General features: G+C 63.9%; 1 protein-coding gene across 2 annotated transcripts in view; it reads right to left on the bottom strand.

Moving 5' to 3' along the window:
• PIK3C2B (phosphatidylinositol-4-phosphate 3-kinase catalytic subunit type 2 beta) overlaps positions 1-22462 on the bottom strand; it is a 24641-nt gene extending 2179 nt beyond the window's left edge. The window contains exons 1-27 of one of the 2 annotated variants that reach the window (XM_030000640.1): positions 22421-22462; positions 12960-13943; positions 11115-11215; positions 10839-10993; positions 10586-10706; positions 8247-8358; positions 8057-8136; positions 7913-7976; positions 7524-7670; positions 7187-7220; positions 6654-6849; positions 5600-5722; positions 4568-4735; positions 4257-4368; positions 4021-4163; positions 2977-3165; positions 2724-2817; positions 2525-2619; positions 2268-2448; positions 2063-2170; positions 1884-1976; positions 1632-1761; positions 1205-1341; positions 908-1077; positions 606-762; positions 402-511; positions 92-293 (exon numbers count right to left, since the gene is read on the bottom strand). In XM_030000640.1, the coding sequence (XP_029856500.1) occupies positions 92-293; positions 402-511; positions 606-762; positions 908-1077; positions 1205-1341; positions 1632-1761; positions 1884-1976; positions 2063-2170; positions 2268-2448; positions 2525-2619; positions 2724-2817; positions 2977-3165; positions 4021-4163; positions 4257-4368; positions 4568-4735; positions 5600-5722; positions 6654-6849; positions 7187-7220; positions 7524-7670; positions 7913-7976; positions 8057-8136; positions 8247-8358; positions 10586-10706; positions 10839-10993; positions 11115-11215; positions 12960-13871 (4134 nt within the window). In that variant the 5' untranslated portion in view covers positions 13872-13943; positions 22421-22462. Of the gene's footprint in view, positions 1-91; positions 294-401; positions 512-605; positions 763-907; positions 1078-1204; positions 1342-1631; positions 1762-1883; positions 1977-2062; positions 2171-2267; positions 2449-2524; positions 2620-2723; positions 2818-2976; positions 3166-4020; positions 4164-4256; positions 4369-4567; positions 4736-5599; positions 5723-6653; positions 6850-7186; positions 7221-7523; positions 7671-7912; positions 7977-8056; positions 8137-8246; positions 8359-10585; positions 10707-10838; positions 10994-11114; positions 11216-12959; positions 13944-19491; positions 21904-22420 lie in introns of those variants that run through there. The other variant, XM_041119905.1, reaches the window with a different exon arrangement.

Genomic DNA, 22462 nt, shown 5'->3' with positions numbered 1-22462 from the left:
GGTGCCCCGACCCCATATGGGGCCAGGGAGAAGCACTGGGACAGAACCCCTCGAGTTGTCCCTTCGCCTGTCCCCAACCATCCCCACTTACGTAGCCCTTGCTGGGGTTGAAGACCCTCTCGTGACGGCAGAGGAAGACGTCATGGATCCGGCCGGACGTCTTGATGGTGTGCGTGCGGGGGGCGAAGGAGAGGGTCGGGCGGGCGTCGGAGCCCGTGAACTTCATCTGCGCCAGGTTGTGGATGAAGAAGTTGAGTTTGGTGGCCACGCTGCCCAGGCTCGACTCGATCAACCTGCAACGAGGCCACCACGCGCTCAGCACGTGCCGAGCCAGAGCTGGTGCCTCCGTCCGAGGGCTCCCTCCATCCTCTCCTGCCCCATCACCCACCCATGTCCTCTACCTGGTGAAGTAGGTGGTGGCATCGGCGTCAGAGTCCTGTGGCCTCAGGGCATCGTAGACGTACTTGAGGTCCTCCAGGTCGGAGAGCTCAGGGATGCCACAGGACAGCATCTAGAAGGCAAGGCAGGGGATGAGGGCAGGCGGCGGCAGGAGGACCCCTCTGCCATGCCTGGGGGGCACGGGTGTGCTGCCCCCCGGCTCTCACCAGCCCCAGCAGGTTGAGGAAGAGGTGGGTGTGCTTGCGAATCAGGTTGTAGGCCTGGCAGCACAGGTCGACGAAGTCGTGGAAGCGGCTGGAGGGCTTGTCCCCACCGTTGATGACGTACGCCATGTCCGAAGTGAAGACGAACGGTGCCCGGTCCCTGCGCCGGGGAGGGAGGGACAGAAAGTGAGCAAGACTTGGGGGTCACCCGCCACCGGGACGAGGAGAGGGGGCTTCGCCTGAGAAATCACCCTGCAGGTATGAGCCCAGGCAAGGGGGAAGGAGATGCTGGAAGTGTTTCTCACCTCTTGATGTTGCCGAACATCTGCGCATGGCCCAGGAACCTGCCGAAGTCGATGTGAAACATGTGGCCGGTGGTCTTGAGCATGATGTTGTCATTGTGCCGGTCGCAGATCCCCAGCACGTAGGTGGCCACACAGCAGCCAGCACAGGAATAGATGAAGTTTTCCACGGCCTGGGAGGAGGGAGGGAGGGAAGGAGCAATGAGTTGTGGAGAAAGGCTGGGCACGTTGGGAAGTGAGGGGTCTTGTGCCCGGAGAGGGCGGCATGAGGATTGGGGACCCTGCCAGGCTCCTCCTCACCTTCTCGTACTCATCCTCCTCGGGGTTGTGTTTCTGCAGCCAGTCTGCCAACGGCCGGTCTTTGAAGGAGCCCGTCACGCCGTGCTCCACCTGGATTTTGCGTAGGGTCTCGGCGTTGGGGATCATCTCCACCATGCCTGGCAGCCGAGACAGCAGGGTGAGACCCATCCATCCCACCCGGCGGGCACCGACACCCCAGCCCCCTTTGCCACCAACCCAGCCGCTCCCCAGCCATCACCGTTGAGTGACAGCCTGCAAAGCCATGTTCCTACAGATGGGCTGGTGGGATCAGACCCAAAGGTGGATCATGGCTCCCCACAGCAGCTCCTTTCTAGCCGAGCCCCAGGACCTCCTGTGCTGTCACCAGCCCAAGAGCATCGCAACCTGGGGCCCGATGCTGCCAGGGGACGCCCCGATGCCGGGTTACCTCGTCCACGGCCGGTGGAGAAGCAGCGAAAAATGACCATGCGCATGTCCAGCCCCTCCTGCACCCAGATCTTGTTCATGATCCGGATCATCTGCAGCGTCAGCATGTCCTGCCGCAGGTCATCACCGCACTGTGAGCCGGCAGGGAAGAGCCATCAGAGCCGGGGAGCGGCGGGGGCAAAGCTGAGCCAGCCCCAGGTGGGCTGGGGCAGCCGTGCAGGGGGTTTGGGCATCGCCGGGAGGATGGGCTCACCTTGAAGATGACTCGGATGTTTTCCCCAAGGGGATCAACGTTCTGGAAGGAGAGCTTCAGGGGGACTGCGTTGGAGTTGAAATAGGAGCAGTCCTGCCACGGGGAGGAAGGCGAAGCCTGTCAGGGTGAGCCGGGTGTGGGCAGAGGAGCCCCCCGATGCCCCCAGCTCCAGCACTCACCCGGGGCACGATCCCCTTCACCAGCAGGCTGGGGCTGAGCGGCAGCCGGCACGACCCGTTGGCCTTGAAGAACTGCTTCACGTCCTCCAGCCCCTCGCGGAGGATGCCCTGCGGGGTGGGCATGCGATGGGGTGGGCATGGGATGGGGGGGCTGAGACACAGCCTGGCACCCCCCTGCACCCCCTTTCACCGTCCCGACACCCACCTGGCGTGCGGACGGGGCGGCATCCCGCACTTGCTGGGCCAACCTGGCCAGCGTGCTGACGAGCAGGCACTGCCGGTCAAACTCTTCCCGCAGCCCCTTCCCGCAGCAGCAGAGCAGAGCTGCCAGGAGGTACTGGTAGCGGATGCTGAACTGGGAGTCCTTGAGGCCATCCTTCAGCAGCCTGCTCAGAGCAGGGGCATGCAGGGTCAGGTGAGCCCCAGGGAACCCCCTGCCACTCCTGACCCCCCCAAACCCACCAGAAGAAGTAGTGAGTTATCTTCAGGTCACAGATCGCTCGCTTCATGAGGAAGCGCACCAGCGGGCTGTCCAGGTAGCACTCGTACTTCAGGGCCTGGAGAGGGGACATTTTTGGGGCACAACGGGACTGGCATGCACCCCATGCCACATCCCAGTCCTGGCATGCACCCCATGCCATGTCCCAGTCCCACCACGCACCTGGACCAGCTGGGGCAGGTAGTCCAGCAGCTCGGTGTCGGAGATGGAGTCGATCCACTGCACGGCCGTCCTTCTCACCTCCTGGTCTGGGAACCTACAGCCGGGACAAGCGTTATGGGGACAGAATCCTCAGCAATCCCCCCCCCCCCCCCCCAACCCCATTGCTACCGCTGCCCTCTCCCTGCCTGCACGGGGAGGGCAGCAGTGCCAGACCACGCATCCCTGCGGTACCCACAGCCCACCGGTAGCTTACGTGGCGTGGAGGAGCCCCAGGGCATCCTGGTGGCTCATGTAGGTCCACTGGCTGAGCAGGGCATAGATGTCGGGCAGGCAGGCCCACTCCCAGCTGGGCGCGCTGGCCAGCAGCATGGGCAGGGCGCCGGGTGCTGCGTGGCAGTAGTAACGCTTCTCCCACAGCCGCTTGCGGTCGGCGTCCATCAGCCTACGGCAGCGGGGGGACGGGGGGGGGCACGGCTCAGGCTCGGGGCGAGGGAGGGGATGGCGTGGATGGGCTGGCAGGTTTGGGATGTGGGATCCCTCTGTCCCTATCGTGCACGGTGCGTGGGACACCGATAAAGCCCTCCGAGCCCTCCCTGCTGCCCCACCACGGCCCTGCCCATGAAAAATAAAGAGTTGATGGAGAGCAGGATCCTGCCTGCATCCCCGCCACCGGCTGGGGCAAGCTCAGCAGACAGGTCTGCGTGGTGCTGCAGGATGCGGGGGGCTCCCCACCATCCCCACACTGCACCCCATCACCCAAGGGGCAGCCAGGACCCCAGCACCCATGCGCGGGTTTGACTGAGCTGCTGCAGGGATGGCCCTGGCTGTCCCCCTGCCCGGAGACCCCCGAGCCAGCCGGGCCGGCCGTGCACCCCAGGCATTTTTTTGCAAGGAGCGTCAACACTGTCCTGCGCAGTGGATCCCTGCGCAGCTGCCGATACCTGATCCTCCCGTTTACAGCCAGCGCCGGAGGACTCTGGCCAGCTCAGCCATACTGAGGCTGGACGAGGGGCAGGACAGCTGTCCCCACTGGAGGGGACGTGGCTGGAGAGACCCTCCCCAGAGAAGGGCAGCCGGGGCGGGCAGAGCGCAGAAGGACCGACGACAGGCAGCTATGGGCAGGCAGCTCTGCCAAATGCCAGGCTCCAGCCTCATCCCCAGCTGCTGGCAGCCAGAGGCAGGGTCAGACCCTCAGATACCCCCTGTGCGTGCCGGGGCAGTGCTGGAGGTATATCAACAGAGTCCCCCCCTGGCAGGGTGATGCCATCCCCTGCCACCCCTCCTCGGGGTTGCTTACCAGTAGAGTGATTTCTTTTGCATCGCCTCCCGCAGCTTGCACTGGTCCTCCTCCCCCAGGCTGCCAAACTCGTACTTGGGGCTGAATTCGGCCGCTGGCGGGCTGGTGAACTTCACCTCGAAGGCGGAGGTGGGGAAGTCAATCTGGGGCAGAGGCAGAGGATAAGTGTGGGCCACATGCAGGGCTTGGGGGGTGTGTGTGTCCCCAGAACCCCCCCCCCCCCCACCAGGACGTACCTGCAGGATGACACTGTCGGGCTGGTTGAAGTTGGGGGCACTCGACCTGGCTCTGGAGTTGTCCTGGGTCGCCGGCCACAAGCCCAGGAGCTTTCGCCCACAGGTCAGGACCCTGGAGGAGGAGGACGGGTGAGATCCCAGCACTGGGGGCTACCCTGCCGGGGCAGGAGGGTGGCACCGCCGCAGTGATGCTGTCCCCACGCTGCGCCAAGGCGCTGGGGACCCCGCGGTGCTGGGGACCCTCCTGTCCCACCCTGGGGATGCCGGCGCGGCCCCTCGCCGTGCCCGTCGTGGCGGGACTCCCCACGTACTGCCTGAAGTTGAAGAGCGGGGTGGTCACCCAGCCCAAGGCCTCGGGGACCCGCCGCTGCTTGTTGGCGTCGGAGGAGCTCCCCGGGGGTGGGATGGGCACGGCGAAGAGCGTGACGCTGAGCAGCGTCTCCCGCGGCAGACGGTTCACCTGGACGGGGAAGCAGATCCTGCAAGAGAGCAGCCGGTGGCTCAGCCGTGCCGGGGACGGGCACTGCCAGCGCCCCGCGGCACCGGCCAGCCCCCCGCCTTGGGATGCCAAGCGTGCTCCAGGATAGCCCAGCCCAACAGACGCCTTTGTTGCCGGCACCGGGGGTGCCACGTGCCCCCCCCCAGCGTGGGATGGAGGTCACGGGCAGCGGGGTTTGGGGAGAGCCAGCTGCTCGTGTACCCCAGTCTTCTCCCGGCACCGGAGAGTCCTGCCGCTCTCTGTCCCGGGAAGGTGACCGTGGGGCAGGGGGGCCGCCACGGAGGGCCCCCACCGCACACTGACCTCGTCCCACGGCCGGGGTGGGCTGCGTGGGACCCCGGGGCCGAGGCTCCTCTCCGACGCTCCCGGGGAGCCCAGGGCGGCAGCTACATCCCGCCCGCGGGTGGGCACGGGAAGGGGATCGTTCCGTTCCACGGAGGGGACCGGCACGATTCCGCTCCCCGCCGTCCCGCTGGCCGCTCGGCGCCTGTCCTTGGGGGGCATCGGCGCCTTCTAAAATTAGCCTGTCCCATCCCCACCTCCCCGGGGCACTGCGAATGCCAGGCGTGGCGAGGGCTTGGCACAGCCTCCCTGCCTGCTCCCGGGGCTATTTTTGGAGCAGATCCCCTTTCCTGGGTGCAAACATGCAGGTCCCGGGAGGGCAGGGCTGGTGCTGGGACTGGTGTTATTCCCGGGGATGACACAAGAGCTTCTGACAACCGAAAACTGGGGAGAGGCGCGGAGAGGAGCTGCTGGAGCAGGGGAGGAGGAGGAGGAAGGCAACGTGGCTGGGTATGGCACCGGGACCCCCCTTGCCCACCCCACAGCCGGGGCGCTGCCTTACTGCTGGTCCCATATGATGAGGTGGAAGAGGTATTTGTAGACGTGTGCCTTCCTGGTGAGCAGGGGGCTGCACAGCTCCTTGCCACCATGGCTGAGGGAGCAGGAGAGGTAGAAATCTTCGTAGCTGCAAGGGGAACAGAGGGAGCCGTGAACCGGGGAGGGGGGAAGCTTTGCCTGGGGCAGGGGAGCCGGCACCCTGGGGCAAACCCTACACCAGCGGGGTGGGGAGCATGGAGGTGCTGCCCCCCCCGTGCCTTCCCCAGGCTGGGCTTGGGAAGGGGGCTGCGCCAGGGAGGGGGTGCAGAGCCGGGAGCCCCCATCCCCATCACCATATGCCACCGCGCATACCATCACACGGGGGGCTGCCGGGGAGGGGGGGGGGGGGGGCCCTGCCATGTGGCAGGTGCCGAGCGACAATCCGGGGAGGGCTGCGGGGCGCCGGAGGTCAGGGGATGCCGGCATTTCCCAGGCTACCCGCTTTGTTCGGAGCCAGTCACCAGGGGGAATACATTAAGGACAGGACAAAGGCGAGGGGTCCCCGGCGGGGCGGCTGCTGCCGGCGCCGCTGCCTCGCACGCCCTCCCCACGATGGGCTCCTGCCGTCCCCCCGCGCGGGGCCGAAAGCGGGTACGGGCACCGAGGCACCTAACAAAGGAGCAACGCCGCTGATGTGGGGTGAGGGCAGCCTGGCCCTGCTGTACCGGGGCCATCTGTCACATCCCCGGGGCGGCGGCGAGCCCGGGAGCGATGCTGCAGCCCTGGGGATTTGCGGGCTTGGGATGGGAGAGCGTGGCAGAGCTCGTCCCACCCAGAAGCTCTGGCATCAGCTGGCTGCAAGCATCCCGTCGAGCACCAGCATCCCCATATTCCTGCCCTTTAGGAGGCTTGGGGTGGGTTAGCTCTTATTCCCTCCCATGCCTGCTGAGTATCTGGGACAGGGACACACTCCTCAGGCACGCAGGGGAGGGATACCCCTGCTACGGGGTGTTCAACGCGGATGTGAGCCCCAGGACGGGCAGGCAGAGGCTGAGTGAGGTCCAGGCGGCTGCCCTTACCTGGCAGCCCAGGTGATGGGGATGCGGTGCGTGGCGTAGACGGTGAAGGAGAGCGGGCAGGAGAGCAGGCGAGCCTCCTGCACCACGCCGTGCTCCCGGCTCCCGTGCACGGCCGTCTGGAAGTCGGCGTTGAAGGTGCTGCAGTAGAGCTCAACCAGGTTGAGGATGGCGGCCGTCAGGCTCTCCACGATCCTCTCTGAAGGGGAGGTGGGAGAGGGGTGAGACGGGGCGGCTGCCGGCCCCGCGGCCCCCCGCGGTGTCCCTCTGGGCTGGGGTCAGGATGCTGGAGGGACCCCGGGGCTGGACCGTGGCCAGGTCTCCCCCAGGACAAAGAGGGTGAGAGGGAGAATTTCAGGCTTCCCATTTTACTGCGTTCATTGGGAGGAACAACAGCCATCGCCTCCAGAAACCCTCTTTTCTTAACCAGAACAGTTTCAAACACATTTTTGGCCTTAATAATTGAGGGGGAGGGGTTTGGAGATTAAAAGCACTAAGAACTTGAGCCCAGAAGGGGAGGAGGAGAACAGAAATACCTCGATTTTCCCTCTTGGCCAGAACATTTGGATCCTGTTGAGGAAAAAAGAAAGAAACCACAAGAGCAACATCAGAATCAGCCCCGCGCTGTCGGCGGGGAACAGCTCGCCAAGCCAGCCGCTTTACGTAACCAGCCCCGGCTCCTCGGCTGCCGGAGCAGGCAGCACGGCCAGGCAGCTGCCTGCTCCCAGCTATTGAGGAATTTTCCACGTGGTATAGCAGGAGGAAGGAGGGAAAGAAGTCAGATGTGAAAATGTGCTTCCCCTCTGCACCTCCCGGCCGAGCCCCCCGGTCCCGCACCCCACAGGGACCGGCCCCCCAGCACCCATCACTCACCTTCTGGATTTTGGGCTGCATGCGGGAGGGGCAGGGGGGCATCTGGTTGAGGGCTGCCGTGATCTCCTGGGACTCCACGGCAGCCAGGGCGTTGCAGATGGCCATGACCGACTGGATCACCCGTTCCGCCTTCAGCGGGAAGTCTCCCTGGAGGGCAGAGGCGGGCTGACGTGGGACCCCCGGGCAGCCGAGGGGGCAGGGGCTGCTCCCTGCAGCCCACACGCCATGCATTGGGAGGTGCACCAGCCCGCGCCTCAGTTTCCCCTACTTTCACGGCCTTTCCCCTTCCCCGATGCACCCTTAGAGCCCCATAATGAAAAGGGGAAAGAGTCCGCAGCAAATGAGGCAAGGTGGCCCCAAAAATGCCCCCCTCCATCCCTGGTGCTCACCTCGGCTGCCAGGAAAGCATCCACCTCATTGTGGAAGGTGTCGAAAAGGAGACTCAGGGCCTGCCTAGGGGACAGAGAAAAGAGCTCAGCCCCGGCCAGGTGGGCATCTGGCACGGGGGGCCGGTCCTGCCACGTCCCCCCTACCTGCTGATGGTCTGCTTGATGGGTCTCTCCTGCAGGTGGATGTAATGGTTGAGGGTGGAGGGGCTCTGGTCGTCGTTCGCCTGGAGATGGAGAGATGCTGTGCTTAAGTAGCTTGGCCACTCACGGGTGCTCCCGCAGCGGGGAGATGGTACGGGTATCCCCGCGCCGCCCCCCGCCCCCGGGCACCCACCGTCCGGGCCAGGTCGCTGCGCACCCCCTTCCTCTTCATCAGCTGCAGGCGGATGTCGATGTCAAACTTCCTGCAGTGCTGGATGTACTCGTGGCTGCCCAGCACGTGTTTGCTGCGGGGACAGAGACCGCACGCTGAGCCCCTCTCCGTCCCACGCGATCCCCCAAAATTCAACCCGGGATCCCCATCCCAACACCCCACGGCCAGCCAGCCTCGGCTGGGGCTCGGCCGGGGCCGCCTCGCCTGCAAACGGACGTTCGCGGCACCGCGTCGCTTGCGCTAGGAAACCCAAAGAATAAGCTATTGTTTTCCCTCCTTCCCCTGCGCCCTCCGAAAAGCCGTGCCCGGCCCAGCCGGCGCGACGGAGCCGGGAGCGGGTGCGGAGGAGCCCGTCGTGCCTGGACCTGCCTGCCAACGCGTGGGAAGCAGAGCGTGGACCCGAGGATGCTCTGGCTGACAGCAGGACCGGGGCGAGCCCCGGAGCAGGGAGCGACAGCCTGGTCCCACCATACCCACCGGCATGGCAAGCCCCACCGGAGCGGGACCCGCATGGGTCCCTCGCTTTCTTTGCCGGCTGCGGGGGAGAATGAGCCGATTCAGCCCTGGCTGGCACGGCAGAGCCATGGGCACGGTGCCGAGGGGGTGCGGGAGGCTCCAGGCAGGACGGAGCTGCAATGGCAGGATGAAGTGGGGAGGGGGTTGGGAGAAGCACCACCAGAGGCTCGCGATGCTGCAGGGGACGGGGACACGGAGTCCGATCGGCACGTGGCCACCGGTGCCGTGTCCTGCCCCACGGCCAGGATGGGGAGAGGGCACGTGGGGAAGGTGCTGCAGCAGCAAGCCTTGCCCGCGGCCGGCTGCACAGGCAGCAACGCGCCCACGGGGCCGGCATCCTGAGCACCCCTGCCTGGTCCTGCCTCCCCCCGTGCCTTGCAAAAGCAAACGGGCAGCAAGTGACAGCGGCTCAGGCCGGTTTGCAGAGCTCAAGGGCCCCGACCGGCTCCGCAGGGAGGGTTTTGGCACTTCCAGCATCCTCTCTGCTGCGGGAAGATGTGGAAAGAAAAGATCGGCGACAAAAGGGCTTTATGTCCCAGGGCTTTCTCAAAGGTCCTTTGAGGGCCCCGGGAGATACGGCAGTGCCTGCCCGCGCTGGCTCCTGGGGAAACGCTCGCCAGGGACTGTCCCGCTTCGTGCCCAGGATGCCGTTCCCTGCCAAAAAGGCAGGAGGTTCACCCCTTTGGGAAATGCCCTCCAAGCTGGCTGAATCCGTCGTACAGCTGGGTGCTCCCCGGCAGCCCCAAGCCACCCACAGCAGAGGTTTGCTGTATGGAAATGCTGCCGTACACATGGCTAGTTAACAGCTTGCACCCCTGCTGTGTGCAAACACACACGCGCACACGTGTACACGCGCATACACGCGCGCACACGCGCACCGGGCTGCTCGGCAGCACAAGGGCTCAGCACCGATGGGAATAACCCCTTCAGATGGCCATGCCAGGCAGCCAGGAGCAGAGCCTGGGCTCCGCTCGGGTGCCGCGCAGGCTCTCCCGGGCTAAGCAATTCCCAGCCGTCCCTTTAGGGCCTAAACCAGCAGCTCCTGGAGGCCGTGGCAAAGCTCCCGCAGATTTCCCGCGGCAGGGCCAGGCCCAGGGCAGCTTTCCAGCAGCAGGAGCCGGCTGGCTGCACCGAGCCGCCAGGAAGGACGGCATGTGCCTGTGCACGCATGGCTGCTGCATCTTCCTCTGCAGAGAGCTCTCCCGAGCTGTCAGACCCCAAAATCCCTATGGAAATGCAGCCTTCCTCCAGGAAAGGCAGCAAGGCAGCGAGGGCAGGAGGGATCCGTGCAGGTCTCAGTCCCCATCACCCATCCCTGGCTCTGCAGCCAAGGGAGCCCGCTGCAGCTCTGATGCTCCCACGCATCCCGCACCCGCTCTTCCCCAACACATCCCTTTTCCACCTTCTCCTGCGATTTAAACAGCAGGCTTGGAGAAGCCGGGCTCTGCCGCTCCACTCAGTGACATGACACGGCTGTTATTAATACTCCTCCAAAGAGCTTTTTTGGCAGCTCCCTGGTTTTCAAGCCTTTCTCCAGGCGCGCAAGGGTCAGCGTGACGGATACCCTGCCACCGGGAAAGATGCTCCCAACATGTTGCTTTTGGCAAGAGCATTGCTGCAGCTCAGGAGGCAGGAACCAGAGAGGAGAGGCTCCCGCTGTGCACGCCGGGATCAGCCCTGACCATCCATCACACCCGGCCGAGGCTACGCACGGGGCGAGCATGGCCGAGCACGTGAGCCCCGGGATGCCTGGCTTGTGTCGTGTGCCCCCCCCCAATACTCACTTCTGCAGGAACTCCTCCAAGCCGCAGATCTTGAGGACGAAGTCCTCGACGTCAATAGCGTGCAGCTCGTCGTGTGTGTAGCACAGCGCCTGGTAGATGAGCAGGTCCACGGTGGAGGAGCCTGCGGAGAGAAGGTACAACGCTGTGAGCCCCGGGGATGGTGGGACCCCCCCCGCCCAGAGCCTTCACCTGGGGGTTGCTGGGGTTCCCCCCCCCAACTGCTGCAAGCGGCTGCGCGGCGTGGGACACTTACAGTCGCAGGTGAAGGTGAGGGGCTCCCGCAGGCTGTCACACACCACCGTCACCTTCAGGCTGACGCCGTGGCCCAGCTGCTCGGGGCTGAGGTTGACGGCACTCCACACCAAGCCGGTGAGGGAATAGTCCTTGGTGCTGTAGCCGGACCGCAGCCTGCGGAGGCAGGGACAGGTCAGAGATGCTGCCCTGCTTTGGGTTTTGCCCCACCTCCCAAAAAACCACCCGTTTTGGGGCATTTTGCAGTGGGATGCTCCAGCCTTGGCTGGGTACTCACACATCCAGCATGTGGCAGAAAGCAGCCACCTCCTCATCCCGCTCCTCGGAGACTTCAAAGAGCTCGTAGCCGTTGGCGAAGGAGTGCGGCCGGGGGGCAACCTACGGGGCAGAGCACCAGCCCATCAGCCGGCTGCAGCGTCCTGGGGGGCTCCAGCCCGCCGCCCACCCGGGACGGGGTTTGCCGGATCCTCCTGATAGAGTATTGGGCACCGAGAGCCGTTGCTCGCCCTGGCATTGCTGCAGCTGGGGGTAAGGCAGCTCCGCAGCAGCACGGGGGGGGGGGAAACATGGTCCAGCACAGGAGGGGTTTGGGCCAGGCGGGCACCAGCCGCAGGATGCATCACCCACGTCTGCACCAGCACCTTCCCCACAGCTGGGAGACGGGAGACCTAAGGTCTCGCTGCCCCCAGCTCCCTGCCCACAAAACTGGCCATTTCCAGGCTGTTTCCAAAAGCCCCAGCGGGGAGATTCCCCAGTGAGACAAGGGATGGGCAGAGATGGAGCCGAGGATGCCCGCGGGACGGGCAGGGACTGTCCCCAGGCCACCAGGGTGCCGCAGCAGAGCCCTGCCCGTGCCCGTGCCCGTGCCCAGCCCCACACGCCGCCCTCCCGCCGCGGTGCCGGGGCAGGCGGCACCGCCGTGCCAGGCTCCCCCCGCGCGTGGGGGTCCCTGGGCCTCCATTGCTCTTTTGCAGCGAACAATGGCCCCACTGTCAGAGCAATTAACCCAGCCAACAGCTAAAGGGAAGCAGAGAAAGGCAGAGAACACAGCAGCCACTAAAGACAATTTTAATGCTCTTTTATAATTAGTTTCTGGCACTAAGAAAGCCGAGAGTGACTTACGTAGCCCCCGCCGGCGGTCCCCGGCTGCATCCCTCGCTCCCCGTGGAGGGGGGACCCTGCGAGGAAGGCAACTTCTCCCGTTATTTATCTCCTCCTCTTGCCGGAGGAGGGATGAGCCGCACCGGAGCCGGGGCTCTGCCCCTGCAATGGGCACCCAGCTGGGGACAGGGGGCCTGGGAGCCCCGGGAGAGAGACAGCGGCAGTGCTAGCAGCCCCCCAACAACTCTGTGCACAGAGAGGAGTATCCCGCTCGCCGCTCGGAATAAGGGAGCTGGGATCGGGAAGGACGTTGCGAGCTGAACAGGAAAGCGATCGCCCGGCTCTCGGGAGGAGACTCCCGGCTCTTTCCGGAGGATCTTGTGATATTTCATGAGCCGACGGGACACAAATCCGCTGCAAACCACCTGCAGCACGGCATCCGGAGACGGTGCGCGCTTGCAACCCCGGCGCAGCAGCTCCAGGTTGCTCGTGTGCCGTGCCAGCCCTGGATCCGGGCACTGCCTGTGCCCTCCTGCGGGCACCGGGCTTTGGCTGTGGGCTCTGGGCAGTGTTTGGGGACCAGCAGTGTCTGGGCACGAGGGTGCGGAGAGGAGGCAGCGCTCGGATGGCAGCGCATGGAGCATCCCGCCCGCTCGGCAGCAGCGGGATGATGACCGGGTGGGACTTGCCCTTCTGCTTGGCTTCCCGGCCCCGGTTCACCCACCCCAGAGGATTTTGGCCACGGCTGCATGATCCCGCACCCCTCGGGGAGCTGCACAATCTGGAAAGGTCTTATTAACCCTCGGGGACGGAGTCTCAGCGCACGGATGCCTCCGACAGTGATGCAAACAAGACTCTGAGGAGCCCCGGCGTCGGGGCAAATAAAACCAACCCGGAGCGAAGGAAATGCAGCAAAGCCGCATGGCCCCATGTGCATCCCGGTTCTGGGTTTCCAGCTCTCCCCAGCACCTTGGCTCCATCCCAGCCCCGCTTCCAGGGCAGGAAGAGAAAAGCTTCTTACCGGGTCGACGGAGATCCTGCGGTTCTTGTTCGGTGCGAGATTTTTCCGGTTGCCGAAGCGGGAGACGTATGTCCGCGGGGGGACCTGGGGGGGCATGGTCTTGCTCCGTGCCACCGGCTTGCCGCTCGATTCCTTCTCAAAGATGCTCCTGCCCTCCTTCCAGCCACGGGCAGCTTCCCGCAGCACCTCCGACTCGTAGGTGGACTTCAGGTTGAGGCAGGTGATGGCATCGTTGATGCCGCCATAGTCGGCGATGCCGTAGGGGTCCTCCTCAGAGATGCGGCGGCCGAGCAGCTTGCCGTGAGCCCGCTCGTGGGCCGCTGAGAACATGTTGATGTCCCTGGGCTGGGGTCCTTTGGAAGACGGGGGGGACCCCTTTCCCGAGCGCTGGGTGCCCTCGGGGGAGCTCCAGAGAGAGTTCCGGGGGGGCAGCGGGGGCGGCGAGAGCTTTTTGGGGGAGCTGCCCCCGCCGTCGTGGGGCGAGGTGCCGTTGAGGGGCTCCCCGAGGAAGTCCCCCCCCGACCCCTCGAAGATGTAGAGATAGTCCCCAGCCAGGGGTCCCTTCAGCCAGGGCTGGGGGTCCGGCCGGGGGGGGCTGGGGCCGGGGGGAGGTCCGGGCGCGGGGGGACCCTCGGGTGCCAGCGGGACGTTGTAGCTGAGCGTGGGGTCGGAACCGGAGAGGCCACGTGCCGCTTTGATGCCGGCACAGCCGTTCCTCTCGGCGGGATCGTCCCAGGAGATGAGGGGCCGGTCTCCCCGCTGCTTGGCCCGGTTCTCCTCCTTGTCCTGCCGCAAGCGGGAGAGCGCGTCGTACTCCATCTGCAGCGCCTCTGCCAGCGCCAGCTCCTTTCGGCTGATGCCCACCGACTCCAGGGACTTCCAGTGCTCCCCATTGCCGCGCGTGGCGGACATCTCTCCGGGGACCAGGACTTCTTCCTCCTGGGCTCGGGGGTCAGGAGAAAGGCATGCTGCACCGCCGGCCACCTGGGCGGAGGGGAAAGGCAAGGGTTAATGGCTGGGCAGGCTACAAGGAGGAAGGTTGGCTACGGAGGGTCAGGCTGGCAGCGCTGGTGGTGCAGCCCTTCCTCTCTGCGACGGAAAAAAGGAAACGTTTAGGGGCTCAGCAATGAGATGGGTTAAATAAAGATTGTGCTGCTGCTGCCGCCTGCCCCCCCAGGACCCCACGGCCACCAGTCAGGCAGGGCTGGTTGGCCCCGCAGCAGCTGCTGGGGCTATTGCTGGAGTCCGACGTATTTCCCCGAGGACAAAATAAGACGCAGAGAGGGGAGGGCAGTGGGGCCAGTGGCTGCAGCTGGGGCTGACTCAACCTGCAACCCCGCTGCCGTGAGGAGCCTGCCCCGGCATGGGCTTCACCCCGGTGCTGACGCCCCGGTGGCACGTCTAGGACATGGCTCTGAGCCCCCTTGCTAGCCTTGGGGCCATCACAGCGTTGAAAAAAAGACAGCCTCTGCCAGCAAAACTAGGGCTTTTTGAAGCAGAAAGGAAAAGATGAGAGAGAAAGGCAAGGATGGGATGAGACAGGGCGCTGCCTGGCAGCACGCTGCTCTCTCCCCATCTCGGGGCCACGGCATCCCGTCCCCAAACCCCGTTTCAGCAGATGGAACCGTGCATGGCCCGGGACAGCCGGGAGCACCCGCTTCTCACCGGCTCCTGCTGCTATTCCCCAGCACCAACAAGCCTGGGCTGCTTCAGCGAGCAAGAAAGAGGGCACGGCGATGGGCATCCAGGCATCACGCTCAGGTCTAAGAACGACCGGGAGCCCCAGCCCCCTCGAACGGCCCCGCGGGTCCCTCCGAGCCTCCCCGAAGCACCCGGCGCTGCGCAGCCTCCAAACCCAGCTACTTTGCAGCATTTAGCTGTGCGAGCCGAGAGGCGAAACAGCCGGACTGGAAAACCGCTCCCTGGCCCCCGACCAAAACCCACGGAGGGCGGTGACCGCAGAGGGGGCTTTGCTCTGCCCAGCCAGCGCCGTGCTCCCCGGGGAAGGATGTTTCACCTCCTCTTCCCTTCCTATCAAAATAAACAACAAAGTGGATGTTAAACAGAAGAGTGGAGCGAGCCCCAAGCCCCTGGGGACGGCAGGCACTTGAAATCTCTAGAGCCGAGAGGCAGCCGAGTGTTTTCGGGCTATGGCCAGGGCTGGCTCACGAGCCTCAGCACGGGGAGGACACGGGACCTCGGCTGCCACCCAGGGCTCTCTCCTCTGCCCCACACCGCTCGCTCTGCACCGCACAGGGCTCTGGTTGATGCTCTGATTTCGGACAAAAGGGTGCAACTGCCCCTTCCCGGTGATTACAAGCGTTTTTGCTGGAAAGCGCTGCTGGGGGCTGCGGGCATTGCTGAACCCGAGGACCTTCCTTCAGTGCCCGTGCCCCTGCAGAGCAGGAAAGCCCTTAAAGTGCAGGAGTGGGGAGAGGACTGGCAGACCCCGCCGCTGCCTGCTCTGACCCCCAGCGATGGAGGAGCCCGTCTGGCACGACATATCCCCCCCACATCCCACCCCACGGCACGGGGCAACCACCTCCAGCCTGGGCTATGCCAGTGACCACCCTCCTCCAGTACCCAGCACCCAGCAGAGCATCATCATCGTCACCAGGCTGGTCCCCGCCGTCCCCTCCCAGCCTGGCTGCTGATTATCACCCACGGCAGCCCCCCCAGACACGTCACCCCCTCGCCACCCGCAAAAGGGCCCTCCTGACCCCGGGACCAGATGGCTGCTAATTAGTCCAGCCCAGGCTTCGCCTGCTGCAAACACATTTCCCGCAAACGAGGTGGGTTCAACCCCCTCGCCGGCACGGGTCCCCTCTTGGTCCCCCAACACCAGGCTGGCTGGGCATCTCACTCAACCAGCTTTTTTGTGCATTCCAAGTGGAAAAATGGCTTTGCTGGGGGACACAGGCTGGAAATGTTCCCTTCCCCAGCATTTTGGTCCCTGCCGGCAGCCGTGGGCTTTTCCTGGAAAAATAGAAATCCCAAAAGCTGGCAGTCCTGGGCTTCTGGAAGCTGAACAAAGAAAATCTGCTTTTAACCCAAAAGCAATAAAATTGAACTGATTTTTGTGGCTGACAAAGCCACAAACCCATTCTCATCTCCAAGAGAAGCATCTGCATCTTGCTGACGTTTTGAGCAGAGAAACGCTCCTGCCTGGTTAAGCCGAGGCTCCCGCACGTGTCGGTGGGATGCAGCCAGACCCGCACCGGGGCAGAAACAGCAAACGTGGTCCTGCCTCTGCCATGAGCTGGGCAGGCACTGTCAGAGCAGCTGGGACACAGGGATGGGGACGGGGATGGGGGGAGGCAGGCTCAGCCTGCGCCGGGCAGAGCAACACCGCGGTGCCAACATCAGCCGGAGAAAAGCCACGCAGGAGCGGGCTGCATGCAACCCGGGGGACGTCACCTCAGCTGGGGACGTCACGAGCATCCCTGAGCAGGCTGCTCGGCCCCTTCCCTCCCGAGCCGGCACCGCAGCCAGACTGAGGGGATACAAACCCACGGGGAAGAGCCCCAAACTCTCCCGGTCACCCTCCAAGTCCTCAGCCAGGGGCAGGACCGATGCTCAACCAGCACCTCAGCGATGCTGCCGGCTCCTGCTCCTGGGGGTTTGTTGAGCGGCCACTCGTGTTTTCACCAAATGCCTCTCTTCCCCCAGCAGCTTGTTACAAAAATTACCCAGGACTGCGAGCTGTGGGTTAGGTCTCAGAACGGGAGCTCCCGAGGCAGGAGCTGAATTCCAGAGGAGCAGACAAAAGCAGATTTTTTCCTCTTTAAAATACTACTACTAATAACATAGGGATAATTTTCTGACTTTAAATTTCCTGGCATTTGCCACGGTCACGTCAGCCTCAGGAGACCCATCCAGCTTGGGATCCCACCTTTCGGAGAAACGCTTCGCTGTGCTGAGTTACTGTGGCTGCAGCACATGGCTCGGCTGGAGGCACACAGGAGGGAAAACCACTTGTCCACTGGAAACCCTTTGCCCTAAGCCCCAAATTATGGTTTATCACAATTTTCTTCACAGTTTGCACCAGCACGGCCCCGTAAGGGAGACTGCAGCCTTGCAGGAGCCACGCACAGGCATCGCATCCCTTGCGTAACCCACCAGCAGTCCCTGCTCTGCTCTGCTCTGTGTGGCCCCACCAGCAGAGCACAGGGACGTTTCTCCATCGATGCCCTGCCCAGGTGCACGAAGCCAACCTCCTCTCAGGGACAGCCCCCGAGAACATCAGTGCTGAGACCAAAGGGCAGCAAAACTAGCTCCAAATCCTCTTTCGGGAACCTCTTGCATTTTTAAATGCTATTTCAGAGCATCTGCTGGTTGCAGCACGATCCCTTGCCCAGCTCCCAGTGTGGGCACCCTGGCTGCCAGCCTAGCCAACACCCCTTGGGTTCTGCACACCCTGGGGCACCCTCCCGGGATGGGAAGGAAAGGGAGGCTTGGGGTGAGGCTTTCATGCCTGCATGCTGGCAGATCCCACAGAGTTTATTTCTCAAATACCAGAACAGTTGGATCCACCCAGGAGCAGCCCAGCCTGACGGCAGTCGTCAAGTCCTCCCCGCCGAGGGCTGAGGGGCTCCGTTAGCCCCCTCAAAATCCCTCCACAGCAGCCGGTCCCGCTCTGCGGTGGCTCTTGGGGACTGCCCTTCTGCAGGGCTTTGGGGCAGAGGATGCATGGGCTCCCCATAGGGCTCTCCCTGTCCCCACACCCAGCACCGGTGGGACAGGGAGGGACGATCCCAGCCCTTGTGCAAAGAGCTGAGCATCAGACTGGGAGGAGGGAGAGGAGGACTGGGGCAGGCTGGGGAGGACCCGGGGAGAGCTCAGCGCTGCCTGCAGCCACCCCGCGCCCACCCCTGCTCCTGGCAGCTAAGCAGCACCTGCTCGGTGCGGGGAGGGACGAGGGAAGCCGAGCAGAAAATCATCCTACGGGATCCCACGGCTGAGCAAATGCCGCAGCCAGCCCCGTCTCCCCGTGCCCGGGGACGGGAGCCTGGGTCAGAACCGTTGCAGCCGGAGGGGGCTCGCTGCGTCCCCCCGGCTCTCCCCATCCCTCCCTTCCCCCTCGCAGGCAGCTGCGTTGGGAGCAGATCCAAACGTCCGAAGCATCTGGGAAGACATCAAACATCTGAGGGCGAGGAAGCAAAGCAAGCCCCAGAGGGGCACCTCCCCGGGGTGTGGGAGCCGGGGATGGAGGTTATGCCTATCAGGGGAGACAATTCACACCCATTTATAATCCAGCGGAGGGAGGAGCGGCCGTGAGAAGGATAAAGCACCAGCCTTCACCTCTGGGGCTGCGGGTCCATCCATCCATCCTGCTGCTCCCGCTGAACGGGGCGAGCCGCTGCGTTCCCAGCCGCCGGAGCAGCCCCAGCCTGGCCAGGAGGATGGCGGGGGCTTCCCTGCCTTGGGGACACGGAACCTGCTCCTGGCTGCGTCCGCAGCCACATGCCGTCGCTCCCGCTGCGAGTCACAGCACATCGCGGGGTGACAAAGCTCCCCGGGTGTACTGGATCCCAGGGCAACCCTCCAGCAGCGGGGATGCTCCTATATCTGCGAGGCAGAGCCAGCTCCTCATCCCATGCAGCTCATGGCATGGGGGGGGGCAGCTTCCTAGGGCCCCCACCAGCTCCAGCACCCCCAGAGCAGGTGGGACCCAGCTCCCCCTGCTCCAGAAGAAACTCTCTGGTCTCAACTCTCCTTTTCCCCTCCAAAACAGGAGGGAAATGGGGCCTTTTGGGACCTCCTGCGCAACATCATGATCAAGGAAGGCCCTTTGGGTGGGTCTCCAGGTAGTGTTTCCACACAGGCAAAATGCAGGATTTTCATCCCAGTTTGGAACCAGAGCTCCAGAAGAGGTCTCAAAGGTAATTGAAAAAATGAAACTGAAACCCAGAGCATTTCATTTCTGGAGCCACACTCAGTGCTGCTGAAACACCACCCATCAACCCAAAACCCAGCAAAACCAACTCTCCGGAAGCGCTCGCAGCGAAAACGGCATGATTCCCCCCAAAAACCAATTCCAGCAGACACTTTCAGGCAACTCTATTTGTATTCCCCAGTTTGCAGACAAAAAAACGAACTCAAAAGGCCGAGGGGCTGTGCTCCCAGGAGTTTCCAGAGGGGGTTTGGAGCTGGCTCCCCCCACCAGGAGCTGTTGCCAGCATTTCTTGGCAGGATGGCAGGAAGGGCCCAGAGCTGATTCCCATCCCCTGGGCTCCAGCCCCACAGCCAGGGTCCCTGTGCCGGGCTACAGCCCCGCTTCACCCCCCAGGAGCCACCCTCACCGCAGGCTGGGCACGAAGGACACAGCTCCTTCCGTGCACCCCAAAGCGTCCCATTGCCGGGGCAGATCTGCAGCACTTGCCACTGCAACGCAGAGACCTGCAGGATCCAGCCAGTTTGTTATGTGCAGCAAAATAAAACCTTGTTATGTGCAGCAAAATAAAACCAGGCAGCTGCCGTCCTGCAGACGCCGAGCTGAGCAAATGCCTTGAAAGCAGCCAGTGCCACTCACTTCCAACCTGTTGCCTTACGGCAGGAGGAGTTTCTTCCTCTTCAAGCCGATACGTCTCCTATTAATAGCAGAGCAAAATCCAGTCTGGTCCAAGCTCTCTGGAGGAGGCAGGATGTGAAGCTGGCTGATGCCAAAGGCTCTTCCATCATTTTTCTACGTATTTCCACCCTCGGGAGGAAATCCTGCCCTGGGAAGATGGGTTGAGGTTTAGGATGGGAAGCCCCTGAATTGGGGCAGCTGAAGGAGGGAGCGCTGCAGAGGCATCACCCAGAGCCCTGCATGGCAGGAGCCGAGTCCACGATGGGGACAGCGGAGGGGACAACGGGATGTCCCAGCCAGGCGTGGGGCAGGAGGCAGCGTGGGTGGGGGGATGTCAGAGTCCCCCTTTGCAGCGAGGTGCGACAGCCACATGCTCGGCTGCACAGGAGATGCTGAACCTCACCCAGCACCTGCAAAGCAATGGGGGAGCGGGGAGGAGCGAGGGTGGGACCCTTCCGCAAAGCCACCCACCGCTGCATCCTCCCCGGTGTTCCCACGTGGCAGCTCTGGGCCCCACGGCAGCTCCGATGACGGGGCCAAGACACCCCAAGCCTCCGCCTGCTCCCTGGCCCTGGGGCACACCCGCGGTCGGACTTTCCAAATTACTAAACCCTCGCTGCTCCAGCGCCCAGCACCCACCCCCAGGGCCAGGTTTTCTCGGTGCTCAGCCTCCCCGGGGGATGCTGGCGGTCAGGCTCTTCCCTGCGTCGCAGCTCTGGCACTCGGCTCCTATGCAAATCTCGGCTTCTCGGCTTCCTCTGCGGCGAGCGCCCGGCACGGCGTGGCTGGCTGTGCGACGGCACGGGTGTACGTGCACCCAGCTGCACACCGGCCTGCCGGCAGCGATCCTGCGTGCACAGCCTGCACGGGGGCTCAGCCAGGCAAGGAGAAGCTGGAGCCCTATATATGCCCAGGACAACCGAGCAACGTAAAGCACAGAACCTCCCCGGCCTCGGTGCTCCTCGCTGCACCAGCACCCAGGGGAAAAGTCCTGCCTGCGCAGCAGAGCTGGGATGGGCTGGCAAGAAGCAGCATGCTGCCCTCCCTGCCTGCGCTGCCCTCTGCCCCGCAGCCCAGCGGTCTGGGTGAGCCCCAAGGGACGGATCCTGCTGCCGTGATTGCAGCTGTATCCATGCCACATGCTCCGCAGGGCTGTTCCCTGCTACCACGGGGCTCTCCCTGACCCAGATGCTCCCGCAGCTGAACTGGCAGGGTGCACGGAGGACATGCAGCAGCTGGGGTGCACCCCCCTGCCCACAGCACCCCGTTGGGGTGCAAGGGGCCTGGCTGGCCCCACGCCGCCACGCTGCATGCCAGACCCAGCCCAGTCTGCAGTGGGAACCGTTGTCCTCTTACGCTGCTCAGCCAGCAGGATTTACATGCCGTGGGAGAGAGCCACAGCCCAAGGACACACCACAGACACAGGCCGGACACAGGCAGCTCTTCCAGAGCACCCGACACGCAGGGAAACACCTCACTCGGGACACGGCTGTGGATGCTGCCGCTGCTACGACCCCGGCGGTCCATCCCCATGGCTCAGGACCGCAGGACCCCCAGCCTCGCTGGCACCCTGGCCTCGCAACCACCTTCCCTGCCCCGGGTGCCGGCGTGCACCAGCTGCACGCACATCCTTGGTGTGCATCCAGGCAACACACACACGGAGCACCTACTTACATTGCAGCGTGCAGGGAGGGTTGGCGCCCGGCTGCCTGGCTGCTGGGCTGGAAAGGCAGCTCCTTTCGGCTCCTGGCAGCGGCGCGGATCCTCTCCTCGACCTCGTTTCACTTGGTATTTAGGAGGGTGCTCCCGAGGCAAGGTGGGTCGGGCACCTCGCCGGGGCGGTTAGCCTGGGAGAGCCGGGTGCCCCATTTGGCAGGCAGGTTTCCCTCACCCCACAGCTCCCTGCTACCCTGTCCCTCCCACTTTGGGAGGAAAACATTGATTTTTCTTGATCGCACTGGCGCTAGTTCCCCCCGGCCCAGATCCTGTGAACAGTTATGTTCGTGCTTGGCCTTATACACATGAATAGCTGTGGTTAAGTCAATATATCTCCTTTGCTTAGGGGTAATAGCTCACATATCTCTAGAGTTTACTGCTAAATACACGCATGAGCATTTCTGCAAGTTCAGGATCCACCGTACTGCAGGAGCAGAGGGAGCATCGCAGCTCGCTGCAGCAAGCCCAGCATCCTCAGAAAGTGCTTTCTGCCCCCATGCACCGTACCTAAAGCCCACACCTGCACGGTGGCTTTGGTGGGATGAGCTGACCCTTCCCGGCCACACACGAGTGCTGGCTTGTCCCTGTCCCTGTCCCTGTCCCCATCCCTGTCCCGGCCGGCGGGACCCCGACACGATGGGAAAGGGCAGAAACCTCAGCCCTGCCTCTCTACTTTGCAGACGGGCAACTTTGCAATTTGACGGGGACCGTTTCATTGTTCTCCTCATAAAAATAACCCAACTTTCCGCTCTTCCCCGCCCCCCCCGGCCCCCCCGACGCTGCATTTCAAGAGCCCAGCCCCGCACCGTGCCCTGGGGGTGCAGCGCCCGGGACACCCCCCCACACCCCCACGCCCGGGGGCTTTTGGGGTTTTCAGTCTTGGAAAAAAAAACAAGGCTGGGCTGGAGCTTTCGGGCAGCGCTGGGGAAACGACTCGCAGCAACCCCGTGCGCGACCCGATGGAGCTCCCACATCTCCTCCCAGGAGGTGAAATCATTTATATTTATATATATAAAAATGATGATTTTTTTTTTTTTTAAAGGGGCAAAAACCCGGAACGACCCGTTCATTGGAGGAGCCGGCCTGCTCCCACCCCCCGTGTGTGTCTCCCCCAGCCCCCTCCGTATCTCCCCCCCCCCCCTCCTCCTCAACTCCCCCCGGGGCGCAGCTCTACCTGCTCCGAGCGGGCGGCGGCGGCGGCGGCCGGGCCGGGCTG

Source organism: Aquila chrysaetos, chromosome 24 (assembly GCF_900496995.4).
Source record: "Aquila chrysaetos chrysaetos chromosome 24, bAquChr1.4, whole genome shotgun sequence".
In the NCBI taxonomy this organism is placed as follows: domain Eukaryota; kingdom Metazoa; phylum Chordata; class Aves; order Accipitriformes; family Accipitridae; genus Aquila; species Aquila chrysaetos.
Note: the sequence above shows the minus strand (reverse complement) of the source record. Positions and strands in the feature narration are given on the sequence as shown.